The following is a 17,902-nucleotide window of genomic DNA, read 5'->3' as shown; positions in this document are numbered from 1 at the left end:
CCAAGTATTTCAAGGAAAAGAAGTGGAACAAGGTCATTATACATAAAGAAAAACCATTTCTATGCTTACTTCATTGAATTTCACAGTTCACTAACCTACAGGTATTAAGAGTGCACTTTGAGGGGGATAAAAGGTATTTTTTTAGATTCATAGTCACACTATGAAAATATTTCTTTTTTTTTTTTTGGAGGGAGGAAGGCAGGGCAATTGGGGTTAAGTGACTTTCTCAAGGTCACACAGCTAGTAAATATCAAGTGTCTAAGGCCACATTTGAATTCAGGTCCTCCTGACTCCAAGGCCAGTGCTCTATTCACTGCGTCACCTAGCTGCCCCTGAAAATATTTCTTAATTTTAAGTTCTCCGCAACACATAGTAAAAATAAGAATTCAACATTAAATGTTCAAAATTATGGAAATTAACTGAAGGCATATCCAGTGTCATAGTTATAAAGTATTATCTTACTTTCCCTTCAACAACTCATTGAAAGAAAGTAACTCAACATACTTTAAACCAAAGAAATGACTTCTTTCAGCTTGAAATAATGGAAAAGATCATTTCTCCAAATATTCTCAAAATTCTTAAATATTCATATTTTTCAGAATTCAGTTATCTGTGAACATTTTGGTTTTTCTAAATTAATATTTCAGTAACTTTTAGCCATTATCTACTTTTAATTTATTTTCTAGTCTGTTTAATTTTATGTCCCATTCTTTGATGTGGTCTTTTTCTATTTTGTTTTAAGTTCCTGAAGTGACAAATTTTCCTTTGAGGGTTGCTTCAGCAGTGTATTTTTTTTCATTGCTATTATCTTTAGCATAATTATTTATTATTTCTACAATCTGCTCTTTGACATATTCATTATTCATGCTATCATTACTTAGTCTCCACTTAAGTCCGTATCTTAGTTCATATTTCCTTCATTCATTACTATTTTAACTGCAGGTCTATAAATGATACATTTATTGCAGCTGCTTTTCTAAATTTGTGATTCTCTTGTAAACTAACATGTTACCATATGATGCTGAAAAATGTGTATTCTCAATAATCCCACCCTGCTTAGAAGCTGTCATAGTTCAGTTAAATCTAGTTTATCTAACAAGTTCAGTTCCATACTTTCTTTCCTGTTTAAAATTTTTTCCATTTTTTCTTTTTTCAGTTTACAAACATTTTTAAAAATGAATTTATCCCTCCCACATCCTTCCCAAACTGAACGAATTAAAACAAACACAAACAAAAAATAAGTCACTCAATAAAAATCTGTATAGTTCAGCAAAACAGATTCCCACATTAGCCATGCCCAAAGATGGATAACTCTGCATTTTAAGTCCATCACCTCTCTGTCAAAAGGTCCTTATCCTTCTGTGCTCCATCATTGTGCTGATCAGAGTTCTAACGTCTTTCAGAATTGCTTAACCCCTACGATGGCATCACTGCATGAATCGCTCTCCCTAGTTCTATTCATTTTACTCTTCATCAGTTCGTGGGCATCTTCCCAGTTTCCTCTCAGATTGTCCATTTCATCATTTCTTTTGACATCAAAATATTCAACTGTATTCACATATCACAATTTGTTTTTGTGTTGTTGTTGTTGTTGAACAAGATGTTGTTCCATCTTAGCTTCCAATTTTTGGCTACCACGAAATGAACTGAATGATCTACCCATAAAGTACACTTACCCAGATGGAGTAAAACACCCTTAGCATAACATTAAGAATAAGGCAACCCTGAATTTGGATATGTATTATTTGAAAACAGATGAACCTTATCAAGATCAATTGCAAATGATTAAGTTCAAGTGCTGTGAGATATGCTAAGATTTCAATTTCCTGCTTTAGAAGCAGAATCTGCTACTGCTGTTCAGTCATGTCCAACTCTTCAAAACCCCCTTTGGGGTTTTCTTGGCAAAGATACTCTAGTGGTTTGCCATTTCCTTCTCCAGCTCATTTTACAGCTGAGAAAACTGAAGCAAACAGGGTTAAGGGACTTGTCTAGAGGTCATACAGTTAATAAATGAGTACCTGAGGTCAGATTTGAACTTAGGAAGATGAGTTCCTGATTTCAGCCCTGCGCTCTATCCACTCTGCCACCTAACTGTGCACTGAGCAGTCTACTTTGCTCACAAGTGCTCTGAGGAGTTGGCAAGCAATAGATCCTAATGTCTGAGATCTCACTTCCATTTTTTCTTTGCCTTCACATTGTCATTCAACAAATGCACTCAATTTTGTAATTTCTTTTTCCATATCTACTGAGAACTAGTTTAAAGATTCCTTATACTATGACTGTAATAGAAAATTCCTTAAGGATCTCAGGAAAGGATCTCAGCTAGTAGAGCAGCATTTGCCCCATGACACTCCCAACAAGTAGTCACACTGACTTTGTCTGAAGATCTCGTGAAGGAAAGGAGCCCAGTACCTGTTATGCTATGGGATCTCTTTAAAATTTCAATTCAAAAGATTGAAAGGATGAGAATTTTTTCCACCAGATAACTGGAAGATAGTGAAGAAAAAAGACAAAGGGAATTAAGGTGGGCATCAACATTTAAAAATAGGTTTCTTGAAGTGGAATTCATTTAAATTGTGAGTGGGAAAATCCGATTAAAGTGGGAAAACACGAAGAAGGTGATGGGAGAGTTTGGATCATACAGAGCCCAGTGCTGGCCACAAGGTGGCAGCATCGGATCAGGATATGAATATGTATTGTTGGCTGGGGTGGCCTCAGAATGGAGGTCAGAAAGGGAGGGGGCGGTGGTGGTGTTGTCTTTGTAGACTCAGTATGACTGTTTGTAACTTGAGGGATTCAGAAGAAGATCACTAGGATGGAGCATTGGAAGGAGCTGGAAATGTTTAGTCCAAGAAGACTTTTTGTGGGATGGGGGAAGAGGTGTAATAAATAGCAGTCAAAATATTTGAAAGACTATTGTGTGGAAAGAGTATCAGACTTGTTCCGCGTGGTCTTGGAGAATGCAACTGGGAGCAGCTGGTAGATCTTAGAGAAATTTAATGTAAAGTTTGATGTAAAATCCTTAATCTCCTTCAAGGATTAATGTTCTTTTCATCTGTAAATTATATTTACTTATTTGTTAATGCTTCAATCCCCACTCCCCCCATAAAACTGAAGCTTCTTGAGCACAGGTGCTGTTTCCCAGTGTGTCTGTTAGCTTGCTTCCACAGACGCTTAACCAATGCTGTAGTGTACTCAGAATAGGCCTTCAATAAATGTCTACTGAAGGAAAGAATGAAACCCTGTCATTTACAAGTCTCCTGATTTTCATTTCATTGAGTTATAGTGCTGTGGCTCTACTTTACTCAAAAAAAACTTCATATATATCTACTTTCCTCTCCTTTGCTTGATTTCTACCAATCACTTCACACAAAGGTATATTTGGTTTAGTCACTACACACTTCTCTACCACCACCCTCAACTATCTCCCACAAAAGAAAAGTCAGACTGATAACGGATGGTCTCTCATCGAAGTTCATCCTCCAGCAAATTGACTTTCAGTAGCTATCTAAACACAGCAAAATGGTTGGGGTAGAAAGGGCAATTGATTTGGAGTCAGAAACCGTGGGTTCAATTGTCAGCTGGGCTACTTATCAGCCATGTAACCAAGGCCGACCAACTTTTCTTGAATCTCAGTTTCCTTATGTGCAAAATAGGGATAATGATAATAATGATAAGGTACCACTTACCTCAATGGGCTGTTTTGAGGATCAAAGATGAATAACCACAAACTAACATACTAATGCAAGTTATTATTATGTGCAAATAAAAAATATAAACTCTATAAGGAAAATACTTAATGGAAATGTGAGTTTAGGGTAAAAAAATTAACGTTCAGTGAATTGGAGTTTTCTGGGTCATGTAAGCAACAAGATGGAGAACTAGACATTTTCTCTGATCCACATAATGTTTTGAACCTCTCCAAAATAGAAATTATGTGCCCAAAATAAAGCAACTTCAATTGTGTCCATGGTCTAGGACATCAAGAATCCAAAAAGAAGGTTTAAAAGGAAACCTATGAACACCAGTTCATAGACCCTAAGTTCAGAAAGCATCATTCTTCACCTCCCACACACTTGGCAGCAAGGCTGCATTAGCAGACCCAATGATATGTGAGGGATTAAAACAAAACTCAGCTCCACACCCCAGGCTCCCCCCTTCCCAGGGCTGTGGAGACCCTGGTTCTGGCCTTTGTAAGTTTATTCTACAACTGCTCTTCAGGAGCAAAAGTGTAGGCAGCAGCAGACTACCTCACAGAATCAGTGCTGCATAGTTTTAAACTTCCTGGGCTGGGAGGAGACAGCCCAAACATTGCAAAACTCAGAACTACTGCTGCCAGGGTAGAGAACCCAGTGGCACCAATGCTGCAAAGCTTCAACTGCTGGTGGTACAAGGATGGACAACCCTACAGTACCAACTCTGTAACTAGTAAACAATGAGTTGCTCACATGAGAGGAGGCTGAGAAGAGTCTGTAGGGGAGTGGGTGCAATGAAAGAGGGCAAAAGGAAAGAGGTTCTGCTCCAGGGATGGGAGAGAGTTTCACTGATGAATGACCTTATGGATAAAGAGACATGGTCTTTGAAAGGAGATGGGGACCTTGTTTGTGCTAGGTGTGGCCTGATGAATCGGGTGCTTGGAAAATCCACTCAACTTACTTAACAAGGGGGAAGCTGGGACTCCTAAGAGCAACTGGCACCTGGAAGACTGGGAGAGCATGGACCCAGGGAGAAGACTTTGAGGCAAATGGGGAGAAAAGAGGTACATAATTAGGGGTATGGTCAGAGAGGGTGCCTACCGTGGGGCAGTGTCTTTTCTGACACCTGAAATAACTGGCATTGTTTTGGGAGTGAGGAACAATGGAAAAGGAGACTCCACAGGGCAAACTCTACAAGGCAGTAACAGAAACTACCTAGAGCAGGGGTGAGGAACCTGCAGCCTTGAGGGCACATGTAGCCCTCTGGGTCCTTGGGTACAGCCTTTGGACTGAGTCCAAGTTTTATGGAACAAATCCTTTTATTAAGGGGATTTGTTTAGTCAAAGGGCCATACTTGAGGGTACAGAGGGTCACATGTGGCCTCAAGGCCACAGGGTCCCCATCCCTAATAGAGGGAAGAACCCAGAATGGATACTCTTGATGTTTTGACTGCATGAGGAACACAGACGATAGAGAGAGACTAGATGATTATCAGGGTCATAAAACAGAGAAAGATGATTTACAGTAGACAGAAGGAAAAATAAAGCATGAAATACATAGCTAAAAAGTCTGGCAAAACAAATGTCCACATTAGCCATTTCCAAAATATATATGTCTGCATTTTAAATTTGCCGTGTCTTGTTTTTTCTCTGTGACAGTCATTGTTCAGTCATTACAATCTTGTTTGACTCTTTCTGACCCCATTTGGGGTTTTCTTGGCAAAGATACTGGAGTGGTTTGCCATTTCCTTCTCCAGCTCATTTTACAGATGAGGAAACTGAGGCAAACAGGGTAAAGTGACTTGCCCAGGGTCACACAGCTAGGAAATGTCTGGGAGGTTGGATTTGAACTCAGGTCCTCCTGACTCCAGGTCCGGGACTATAGCTGCCCTGTGATGGAATCAATGTACAAATTGTTCTCCTCTCAGTCAAACAGATTTCCCATTCTCCTCTTCTCCTTTAACTAGTCCTGTTGCTTAGTTTTGAAAATTTCATTTTGTGCCCATTTCCAAAAAAGAATTCCTTTCATTCTCTTCATTATTCATTCTCTTTCTCAACTACTCATCTATTTTACTAGTGGGCAAAATTTTTAGTACCAAAGATTTTTATTTTTTGAAAGCTAAAAATGTATGTATCCCATATAACCTGTTCCTCTGACAGAGCAGGTTAAATCTTAAGTATTTTCCCTCAAAAGGTGATTTATAGGTTTTTATTTACTCTCATCTAGGGCTCAAAAGCTGAATTTGGCTCGTTCCTAAGGATTCCCTTCAACTTCCCAATAAGCATGTGAACAGACATAAAATTTATTATAATGCATGAAAAGAAAAGGGATTCACATCTTAGCCTCGTTTAGCAAGGGAAAAATGCTGTTTCCTTCACCTGTCCCCTAGAATGCTTATCCTTTCATGAATAAGCTCCCATCACTACCCTGAGGACCTCAGTGAAAGCAGGGTGTCTCTCACTGCTCATTCACTATCTATGGTAGCCATGCATCTAGTCCACAGAACACTTTCAACTGCCAGCCCTGGAAGCTCTACACTCTACACTGGGTCGTCAGGGACCCCACAGGCCCTGCTTGACTAGGAAATTCTTTCCTACCCAGCTGGTGAAACATCGACACTCCCTAGTCAGCTCCACACTCCTCCTCACCTCTCTGGCCCCATGGAGGGTGCTATCTATCACAAAACACCTATCATCTCCTATTTTATACATTTACTGTGGCCTGTGGCATCATACACATTCAGTGAGTGTGGTCTGGATGAAGATCCAGCAAAAGAGACTGAGGAAGGTGTGTCAGCCAGGGGGAAAGAAAATCAATATAAAGCAGTGTCACAAAAACCTAGAGAGAAAAGAAAATCAAGGGGAAGAGGGTAACCGAAAATGCCAAGGGCTGAAAAGAAGGCAAAGGGATGTAGCACCTAAGAACTGTGCTAAGAACTCTTAAAAATATCTCAAGTCACCCTTACAACAACCCTGAGAGGCTGATGCTATTAAGTCCCCATTTACAGCTGAGGAAACATAGATAATCAGTGGTTAAGAAATTTGCTCAATATCACACAGCTAGTAAGTGGGTAGATTTGAACCCAGGTCCTACTGATTGAATACCCAGTATTCAATCAAAAGATATGGGATGATAGTTGATGGATGAATGAATCAAGTGAGGTTTTTAAGGATGAGCACTTTTGTAGGCAGCAGAGAAGTTGAAATCAAAGCAATTATAAGGAACTATTTTGCCCAGTTATATGCCAATAAATTTAACAATTTAAGTGAAATGGAAGAATATTTTAAAAATATAAGCTATCTGATTAGCAGAAGAGAAAATAGAATATCTCAACAGACTTATTTTCAAAAAAGAAATTTAACAGGCTACAAATGAGCTTCCTAGGAAAAAGCATTTGCACCAGACAGATTTACAAGTGAATTCTCTCAAACATTTAAAAACCAACTAATTCCAATATTAAATAAATTATCTGGAATAACAGGTAAAAAAGGAATCCTACCAAATTCCTTTCATGACACATATGATATCAATACATAAACCAGAAGAGTAAAAACAAAGAAAAAATTATAGATCAATTTTATTAATGAACATGGATGTAAAAATCCCTAAGAATTTACACTGTGACCAAGTGGGATTTATACCAGTAATGCACAGATGGCTAAACATAAAGAAAACAATATAACTGATACAATAAAAGTAATAAAAATCATATTATTATATCAACAGAAATAGAAAAAGCTTTTAACAAAGTATAACACTCATTTCTATAATAAACACTTGAAGGTATGGATATAAATGGATTTTTCCTTAAATTGATGAGAAGCATTTATCTAAAAACATCAGCAAGTATTATCTGTAATGGGGCTAAGCTAGAAGTCTGTGCAGTAAGATCAGGTCTAAAACAAGGATGCCCACTGTCACCAACATTATTCAACATTGTACTGGAAATACTGGGGAAAAAAAATAGCAGTAAGAGGACAAAAAAAAATTGAAGGAATCAGGATAGACAAATAAAGTAGTAAAACTATCTCTTTTTGTAGATGATAGGATGATATACTTGGAAAACTCTAAAGACAACTAAAAAGTTAGCTGAAACAGTAATTTTAGCAAAGTACCAGGATATAAAGTAAACTCATCAGCATTCCTACATATCACCAACAAAACCCTGCAAGAAGTATAGTAAGAGATATCCCATTTAACTCTACATGGCATAAAATACCTGGGAGTATATCTGCCAAAACAATTCCAGGAACTATATGAACAAAATTATAAAAAAAAATTTTTATACAAATAAAATTAGCTTTAAATAATTGGAGAAATATTAATTGTTCATGGGTAGTTAGGGCCAATGTAATAAAAATCACAATTTTACCCAAATTAATCTATATATTCAATGTCATCCCAATTAAATTACCAAAAAAAAATATTTTACTGAATTGGAAAAAAATAACAAAAAATTCATTTGGAAGAACAAAAGGTCAAGAATATTGGAGATTTAGCAGTACCAGATCTTAAACTACACTATATTATAATGTAGATTTAATACAATAAAACCAATATAGCCAAGATTAGAAGGAAAGCAAAAAATTGTGAGAAATATTTATAGACAGTTTCTCAGATAAAGGTCTCATATCTCAAGTATACAAAGAACTGTGTTGAAGCTGTAAGAATATGAGTCATTCATATTAACAGGCAATTTTCCAGGTGAAGAAATCAAAACATATTATATTCATATAAAAATGCTTTAATCATTATTGATTAGAGAAATGCAAATTAAAACAACCTTGAGATAGATTAGGTAAAATGACAGAAGGGGAAAGTGACAAAAATGTTGGAAGGGATGTGGAAAAAATTAGGTCACTAATTCAACATTTGTGGAACTGTGAACTAATCCAACCATTTTGGAGAGCAATTTGGAATTATGTTCAAAGAATTATAAAACTGCCTATATAACCTTTGACCCAGCAATGCCACCATTAGATTTGTGTCCCAAGATGATTAGGGAGAAAGGAAAAGAACCTATATGTTCTAAAGTATTTATAGCAGCTGTCTGTGGTAGCAAAGAACTGGAAATTCTGGGAATGCCTGTCAATTGGGGAAATGGCTAAATCAGCTGTGGTATATGATTGAGATAGTGGTATAAGAAATGATGATTTTTAGAAAATGATTTTAGAAAAACATGGAAAGACTTGCATGAAATAATGAAGAGCAAAATAAGCAGAACCAAGAGAATACTGTATACAGTAACAGCAATATTGTTTTAAGAACAATCTTGAGCAACCAAGTAATTTTGGCTATTATAAATACCCAAATTAAATACAGAGGACCAATGAAGATGCTATCTGCATCCAGAGAAAGAACTAGTAAACAGAAAAATGGAGAGTATGGCTTGACATATTTATATGTATTTGTATCTAACAGTAGCCATGGGGTCGGGAGGAGACAAAAAAAAAGAAAGATACATAACTTTATTATAAATTTAAAAGGAAAAGCAAGTTGTACATGACCAATTTGCAGTTTTTTGTTCAATCCTCTTTTTTTTCCATCAAACTTTGTTATGAACTTAAGTTCAGAACAAACAAATAGAGAGAAAAAAAGAATTATTGGATTACCTGAACACCATCGTCAAAAAGAGAACCTAGATGACATTTTTTAAGAAATCTCAAACCTCCCAGATCTCTTAGAACCAGAGGACAAAGTAAAAATAGAAAGAATTCATTGCTGATTTCCTTTCAGAAACTCCAAAATGATAGCTCCTAGGAACAGCGCTGCCAAAATCCAGAGTTTACAGGTCAAAAGCAAAAATACTGCAGATTAGCAAAAAAATAAAAAATAAAAAAAAAAATAAAAAAATCAATTACTAAAGAGCCACAGACTAGATCATACCTGATTTATTAGCCACCTCTCTAAAGCAGTAAACTTGAAATATGATTTTCCAGAAAGCAAAAGATCTAGACTTAACAACCAAGAATGATTTACCCAGCAAAAATATATAATCCTAAAGGGGGAAACAGACTATTACCAAAACAGAGGACTTCCAAGCATTCCCAATGAAAAGATCAAAGTTTTGCAGAAGTCAAAAGAAGCACAAAAAGGTAAACATGAGCAAGCCATGCTGAAGGACTAGCTAAGGACAAACTATTTACATAATAAGACAGGGAGATGATTCACGTGTCCCCTCAGACAGCTATCATCATTCAGGAGCTGTGGAGAATATCTGATTAGACCGTGGACCCAGAAGTTGTAGAACAAGTTGGGATCTGCCTACACCAACAGAATGAACTAAACTAAACACTGAACTAAAAAACAAACAAAACAAAAAAACCACACTCCTGAGTTTTCTTCTTATTTGTGATTTCACAAACTGCACAGATTCTCCAAATCTCAGTCTTCCTTCCAAGTCCAGCTCAAGTCCCACCCTCTCCATGAAGCCCACCTCTAGCACTTCAACTAAAATGTACCTCTCTTCTCTAAGCTTCTTCTGCATTTGTTTTATGCTGTTTTTTTTAAAGTTTTACTGATTCCTTTTGTTGCTGCATTATTTTCATCTCCCCAAATAATCTCCCATCAGTGAAAACTCTCTTTTGTGACAAAGAAAACCATAAAGTGAAAGCTCCCAATCTAGATCCTGCATCTCCCTACAGAAAGAAGTTTACCATCCTCTGCCATCTGAGACTAGTGATTAACCATTTGATTAATCGGAGTTCTACTTCCTTTGAGGGCTTTTGCTTCCATTATTAATGTCAAAGTGCACGTTGTACTTCTCATTCTGCATTCTGCTTACTTCACTCTAAAGAATGGATAGGGGACAAAGAAAGGCAAAAATACAGGCATTGCCCTCAAGGAATGTACACATTAATCAGAAGACAGTATTTCAGTGACTGGACCTATACAAGATACACAGTAGGTGAAGGGCAATCTCACTTTCTCTGAATTCCTCAAATGTGTTCTTTCACACAGAACAATTGTATTTCAGAATATTAATACACTATCACTTATTTTAACCATCTCCAAGCAGTAAATTGTTGTTCTGTTGTTTCAGTCATGTCCGTTCTTCGTGACTCCATCTGGACTTCTCTTGGTAAAGATACTGGAATGGTTTGCAATTTCCCTGCCCCACTCACTTTACAGATGAGGAAACTGAAGGAAATGGTCACACAGCTAGTAAGTGAAGCTGAATTTGAACTCAGGTCTTTCTGACTCTAGGCCGAGCATTCTATCCACCGTGCCACTTAGGTGCCCCAAATCAATGGGAAGTCACTGTGTTGACAGATTTCCAGTTTTTGCACTAGTTTTTAAAAATCAAATACAGAGTTCTTTCCCAAGCAATTTGTTTTCAGGTTTGTCAAACATTGAGTTCCATTATTTCTAATGTTCTCTAGTCTGTTCCATTAATCTACTTCTCTATTTTTAACCAATACCAAATGGTTTTGATGACTACTGCTTTACAACTTGAGGTCTTGACATAAGCTTTCACAGAATAACTAAGTTATATACAGGTTTTTATCATTTGTAATGATGATTCAGAGAATGTGATTCAGCCCTTAGAGTTTCCAAGTCCATGCTATAACGGGAATCTACTAAATTCAGTGTTAAAATGTGCTTTTAAAAAGTTTTCTACTTCCAAGTTGAATAAGAGGTTATATATCATGCAATATGGAAAACATATATAATGTATATTGTTATGCAAAAACACATTTCATTTTGTTATTATTCTTAAGGTAGCTGTTTCAGCTGGAAGCTTAGCCCACAACTTCGCAGAAACTGTCTCACCTTCTCAAAGTTCTCTAGCTATTCAAAACTATTTCTTTGATCATGCTTCCTGGTCGCCACAGTTTTTTAAAAAATCTTAAGTGATTTAACAAACATGATAAAATCAGAGGTGTATTTGGTAGCTTCAACTCTTATCTTCTGGATATAGTGGCTGCCATATCACATACACTTAATAAATCCTTGTTAATTGATTGATTGACCTTTACAGAAAACCTCTTTTCTTACAGGGTGCTAGCTCTCTGCTGATTAATGTAGTATCAGCAAATAACTATATTCCAGGGGAAAAAGCCTGGTCTAAACTAATTTTTCAGTCTGGCTACTTTAACTCTTCTCTCTTCTCCAAGTCTAAATATTCAGACTCATTTTGATAAAATACTACAATCAGTTTACCCATGTCATTACTTCTCTATTAAAAGACAATTCAACAAAGTTTTACTGAGCACCAAACTGTACCAAAAAACCCAGAACATTCCCTTACTATGCATTAAAGGGAAAACAATAATGAATAATATAAGAGATACTCAAGGAACTTACAATTTAATGACTTTGGGCCTTCTCCACAACAGATCAATCAAAACCACTTATCTCATAATTACTTTGAAATTTCACTTAGTTAACATAGACTACTGACTACTGCCACTACACAATTTTATACCCAAAAGACAAGACAAAGTCCTAAATTCAAGGCACACTTGACATCCTGAAATAATCAGGCAGTTCTATCTCCCGACATAAGAGCCTTTTCTCAAACATGCTCTGCATGTCTTGCTTTTGTACCTTTTCTGACCCCATTTACCACAAACGACCTTCCCCTTCCTCTATCCTATAGTCCAGATCATCCATCGTCCTCTCAGGGATCAGCTGAAGCCCCACTTGCACAGAAGCCCTCCCTGATCAAGCAACCCAGAACACCCAGATTACAGAAAAAGTTTTAAACATAAACGTAAAAATGTTTTGTGTCACATCATTAATTCAAAATACTTCTATAAAAGAAAGTTATCAACTTCAGTGGGTACTCTTAAATTCAAGGCCCTGGTCCACTGATCAAGTGGACATTTGACTGATAAGACAAATCAATTTTGACAGTTTTTCTATAAAAGAAATCAACCAATAAAAAAATTGGTTTCATCAGGCATCCAGATGTTAACAAACATCCCCTGTGACATCTGGTCACTTTGTAACGTAATGCTCAAAATTATCTGCAAAAAGAACACTATGAAAATAACTAAAACTTATGAAACAATATCGCTTACAAAAAAATGAAGAGGCAGAGTTCTACGTGGAACTTAGGACCTTCTAAATTAAATACAAACATATTTTGATACTTATCGGTTTCCATGCAAAGGTGAAAATAGGTAAGGATGCAAAAAAAAGTTGAAAAATACGGTTAAAGAGGAAGGAAGGAACTCACAAGACAACATGGTCTCACCATTCTTCAATTCATTTGGACCATCACTAACTAGGAAAGAATCTGAAAATCATTACAGACTGGAAAAAAAAAACACCCCGAGGTGCTAAACATGGCAAGCACCTAGTAACATTATGAAATATGTAAGCGATTACATGTTAACAGGCAGGAAACAAGTTATTAAGTGATGTGGCATTTCTGAATTAGCTATATAGAGTCACACCATCTACTCTGCAAAAGCAAAGATCAAAATAAAAATGAAAATAGAATAAAAGGAGAATAAGACATGTTGCACAATTAAAACAACTTCAACATGACCTATTTAAATAAGTTACTATCACTGAAAAATGGGAAACGGATGGTGGAAAGCACAATGATGTAAATTTAATAGGTTAAACTTCTGAGCAAAATTATGTAAATCAACTGCCATCACAAGGTGCCTGAAAGGACCTAAAAACTCACTTTAGGAAATACAGTCTACTTCTCTGGCAGAGAAATATGACAGCCACAGAGAAAACCAGTTCAGATAAAAAGGTACTTATAAAATCTCACAGAGAAGGATAACGAAAATCATGAGTTACATTATCTTAGAGGACAGCAAGAAGCAATGGAAATGGAAGGAAAAGCAAGTTTAAAAAAATAGAAAGCATGGCAAGAGATTCAACTAAATGAAGCCAACCCAGAGACATTCTGGATGCAGAGGGAAGACAGCAAAGAGATGAAAAAGAGAAAAGACTTCATAAACACTGTTACTTCCCTGTAAGGGACAGTGGGGCCACCATGCTAGCCAACTGAAATATCACCGCCCAAGACACGCTCACAAAGAAATGAGATAAATGGTTCTGAAGACAACAAAGAAGGAAAAAGCAGTGGGATTTGACCAAACATATATAGGCAACAATAAGTCAAGGCAAGTCAACAATCATTTAAAGCCTCATGCTACGTGTAATTCTGGGTCATGGGGCCAACCAGATGGAAGACTAAACATTTTCTGTGATCTTCCTATCCACTCACTTCAGTCCTTTCACTCCTGAGCTCTTACTCCACTAGTTTAGGCCCTAACTTTCTAGTGGGATTTCACATTATTCCCCCGTTCCAGCCACTAAAGCTGTTTCCTGGTCATGGCATTTCATCTTCTACTGCCTTGGTTTTGTCCATGCTTTTCCTCATGCCTGGCATGCTCTCCTTCCTCACTTCCACCTTCTCAAAATGCCTAGCTCCTTTTCAGGCTTAGATTAGTTGCTACCATCCACATGAGGCTTTTCTTGATTTCCCTAAAGAGTTCTCTCCCTGCCCTTACCCAAAATAACTTAGTCTTTACATTGTATAGTTTTGGGGTTTACTTGTTAATGTCCATGCTACCTGCCCCCACTGTAAGCTCCTGGAACAAAGGACTGTTTTGTTTCAACCTATATATGTCCAGGGCCTACCAGGTTATTCCTACCAAGGCCTTGCCCAAATATTGCCTCTGGACTGCAATCAGCATAGGAAGCACCAGGTGAAGAAATTCGTTCAAACAGTGCATACTTTGTTATCATAAGTAGCTCAGTCTTGGAAGTTGTATAGAACCCTGAGAGGATAAATGACTTACCAAACATGACAAAGCTCCCAAAATGGCAGGCCCTCTACTCACTACACAACCTTGCCTCTCCTGCCCTGAACACAGCAAGTGCTTAATATTAACAAGTATTAATATGGAATGATTGAATAAAATCCTTGTTCAACTGACTTGAATTGTGATCTTTTACACATAAGAGAAAAATGTACTATAGCTTTCACAAAGTGTCCTGACTAGGAAGCTAAGAGGAAACCTCTTCTGACAGGCACCTAGCCTGCTAATTCTAGGAGTATGCAGTCAATTTAAAATTCTCAGAAAAGGTCCAGCTATTTAATCATCAACAAGGAAGGTCTTAGAGAATACCTTAGAAATTAATCTTGCCATTTGGTTTTTAAAGCAGTTTTAGAGAATTAACAACATGGAAATTTAAGCATGGCTTGTGTCAAATATATTCTCTTTCTTCTACAATGAAGACTTCTAATCTCAAAACTACTTTCCCCAAATCACCTAATCTCCTTCTTTGGAAGGTTTAGTAACTATAAGAATTAAAGTACTCTGCAACTTGCACTACTCATTTTTTATCATTAATAAATATGGGTCGTCTCTCACCAGCTAAATGTTCCCTCTCATCATAAAGATGCGATGCCCTCATAAACAAAAGTGAGATGTTTTTTCCAATTCTGCACGATTGTATTTCCAATCACCTGGTACATATTATGGCTTCTACCTCACCTCTCTCTTACATGCCCCTTTTCTCTCCACTCCCATAGCCACTATTCCTCATCTCCTTTTGCCAGGGCTTTGATCTCCACACACCTGTTCCTGAGGTACAGATCAGATCATGTCCCACACCCCCACACCATCCATGTGAGAGGCTCCTGATCACCTCCAAGATCAAATATCAAGCATTGTGTTTGACTTCTTGTTCTTTGCTCCCCTCTTCACACCCTGCAATCAGCCACACTGCCCTACCTGCTATCCATCTTGCATCACCATGCCTTTGTCTAAGCTATGCCCTGTGTCTGAATTCTCATCCTCCTCGTTGCTGCCTCTTGTCACCCCTGGTTTCCTTCAAAACTCTGCTGAAACACTACCTTCTCTAACAGGCCTTTCCCAGTTCTCTCACCTGGAAGAAGGAGATCTTCCATTGACTTTGCATATATCTATTTATTTGCAAGCTGTCTTCCCATTAGAACAAGCTCTTTGAGGGCAGGAATGTTTTTGCCTTTCTTTGCATTCCCAGTATCTGGCACAGAGCCTGGTACATAGTAAGCTCTTTAAAAATGCTTGCTGACTGATTAAATTTTATATTAAAATTCATCTTCTTTCATGTAAATCAGAGGTAAGCCAAAAGGAGTTGCTAGATAACTTCCAGCACTACCCACCTGGTGTGACAAATTTGGAGGTGGCAAAAGACTTTTATCCAAAAATAATGAATTAAGAAACAATCATTTTCCTCACTTGCTTCTCTTCAATCCCTAGAGCACAGGTAATACTGAAAGTTATACAGGAGCAGATATCCTTAGATTTGTGCTGTATCTGTTACATAAGTGGAACTTGTCCCCATATGGCACATATCAAAATCCAGTCCTTTAATTCAGAACTATCAGCCTGTAGGTACTTAGTTATTAAAGACAAAACTTGTCAAATGCAGATGAATCCCTGTTCACATCATGCACTGATTGTATAGAAGCCATTCTCATTGGTGAAAATGGACCCAACCACAACGAAACCCATTACTCCAACACTGTACAAAGAAATGATCTTAGTAAAAAAAAGGAGATATCTGCCACTAACAATTTTGAACTAGAACTCGAGTTTTATAATCAGGTACAAATCAGTCAAATAATACACAAAGAATAGAAACCTGAGACTCAGTCCACATCCATTCTACTTATTTAACTAGAAGCAAAAATATATTCCACCAGTTTACAAGATTACAAAGAAATCCCCCTCCCCCCTGCAAAAAAAGAAAAGCCTAGAAATCAGTCAACAAAAGGAAGGACCACAAAGCAAGGTTAACTTACCCGCTCTGCAGTTATCTCCTCCCCAGGAAGATAGGCAGCACACGCTATCTCCACTGCTGCTGAGCTGGTGGGAGAATCAGTAGTAGAAGACGACCGAGGTCGGCCCGACTGCCCCACAACAGCAACGTCTTGGCCAGACTTTCGGTTGATCTGTGGGCTGCCCTTTGGAGCATCTGGTTTGCCCCGCCGGCTGTGCAAACTGGTGCCTCTCTTCATCTTAGGGGGCACCCGGATCTGCTGCAGGACTCGATTCAGAGCTGTGGGGTGGGTGGGGACACCATCAATGTCAGCACAGGAACTCTGGCTTTCCAGATCCATCTCAGCCTCCGCATCAGCCTGTACTTGCTGCACATCCTGAGGAGACACTGAAGACCTCCTGCGCTGGTGCTGGAAGAGGTGCTTCAAGCCTTGGCCAATCACATTAATGTTCTCCAAAGCATTGTGGGTCATTTTAGACAATTTCTGCTCTGCTTCAGGAGGCTTTCTGGCCTCTGCATCTTGGGGTTTGCCTCCAGGATCTGGGTCATCATATAACTGTTCATTGCCAGAAGGCTCCATCAGCACACTCTGACTAGGCTTATTTGCAAACTCATAAATACAGATGTTGCCTGTCTTTAAATTGTTTTTTGTTTAATACACATCAACACTGTCAACCAATTAGGTGGGCAACTGCTTCAACTGTGCCTACACATGCAGCCGTGAGACGGAGATCTCATGCTTATCTAATGTTAGGAAAAAAAAAAGCTGATATTATAAATCCATGCAAAAAACTACCGGGTTAAATTAAAACAGAAAACATGCTACTAGCCAAAACAATGTGTACCATCATCATATCCAGAGATTAAATGATAGACTTCCAAATTGCATATGATGAAATTATGAAAGAGCTAAAGCAGAGGGAGAAAAAAACCACAGCATTAAAAGTATATTTTCTTTTTAATATGTGGAGAACTAGATACTAGAGGGACCATTTTAAGTGTTTATAGCAGAAGAGTTAACTGACAGAAAAGCTACTTTGCAAAGTCAAATAGATCAGATTATCTATAATGGGTACGTATTTAGTTTAAAGAGAGATCTGATCTGTCCCATCATAACTGCAGTTAATTATCAATATGCCATATCCCAGCTGAATAGTTCCAAAAGATAATAGAAAATGTCTACTCAGTCACAGCTGTAGGTTTTGTAATAAAATCCTGAGGTATTTCATATTACCATTTATATTCATCAAGGACATGAGTTGACATGTTAAAGCAGATAAAGGAAATATAAACCTTGCTTGTAGCACAAAAGACCTTTTTCTACACCAGCTTACTTAATGGTCCAGGCAGCATCAGTCTCCAGAGAAAATAAAGCTTCAATCACCACCAGTTATTGAGAAAGAAGGCTGTGAAAAGACCCTTTCCCTGAGACTAGTGTCATGTGTGACAGAAGCTTCTCCTAC

General features: G+C 37.7%; 1 protein-coding gene across 4 annotated transcripts in view; it reads right to left on the bottom strand.

Moving 5' to 3' along the window:
* The window catches only part of TMCC1 (transmembrane and coiled-coil domain family 1), a 282,501-nt gene that overhangs the window by 166,384 nt on the left and 98,215 nt on the right, over window positions 1–17,902 (bottom strand). For 3 of the 4 annotated variants that reach the window (XM_072598400.1, XM_072598399.1, XM_072598401.1), the window contains exon 4: window positions 16,462–17,183. In XM_072598400.1, the coding sequence (XP_072454501.1) occupies window positions 16,462–17,019 (558 nt within the window). In that variant the 5' untranslated portion in view covers window positions 17,020–17,183. Of the gene's footprint in view, window positions 1–16,461; window positions 17,184–17,902 lie in introns of those variants that run through there. The other variant, XM_072598405.1, reaches the window with a different exon arrangement.

This window comes from Notamacropus eugenii, chromosome 3 (assembly GCF_028372415.1).
Source record: "Notamacropus eugenii isolate mMacEug1 chromosome 3, mMacEug1.pri_v2, whole genome shotgun sequence".
Taxonomy (NCBI): Eukaryota; Metazoa; Chordata; class Mammalia; order Diprotodontia; family Macropodidae; genus Notamacropus; species Notamacropus eugenii.
This window is presented reverse-complemented; position numbering and strand designations above follow the sequence as displayed.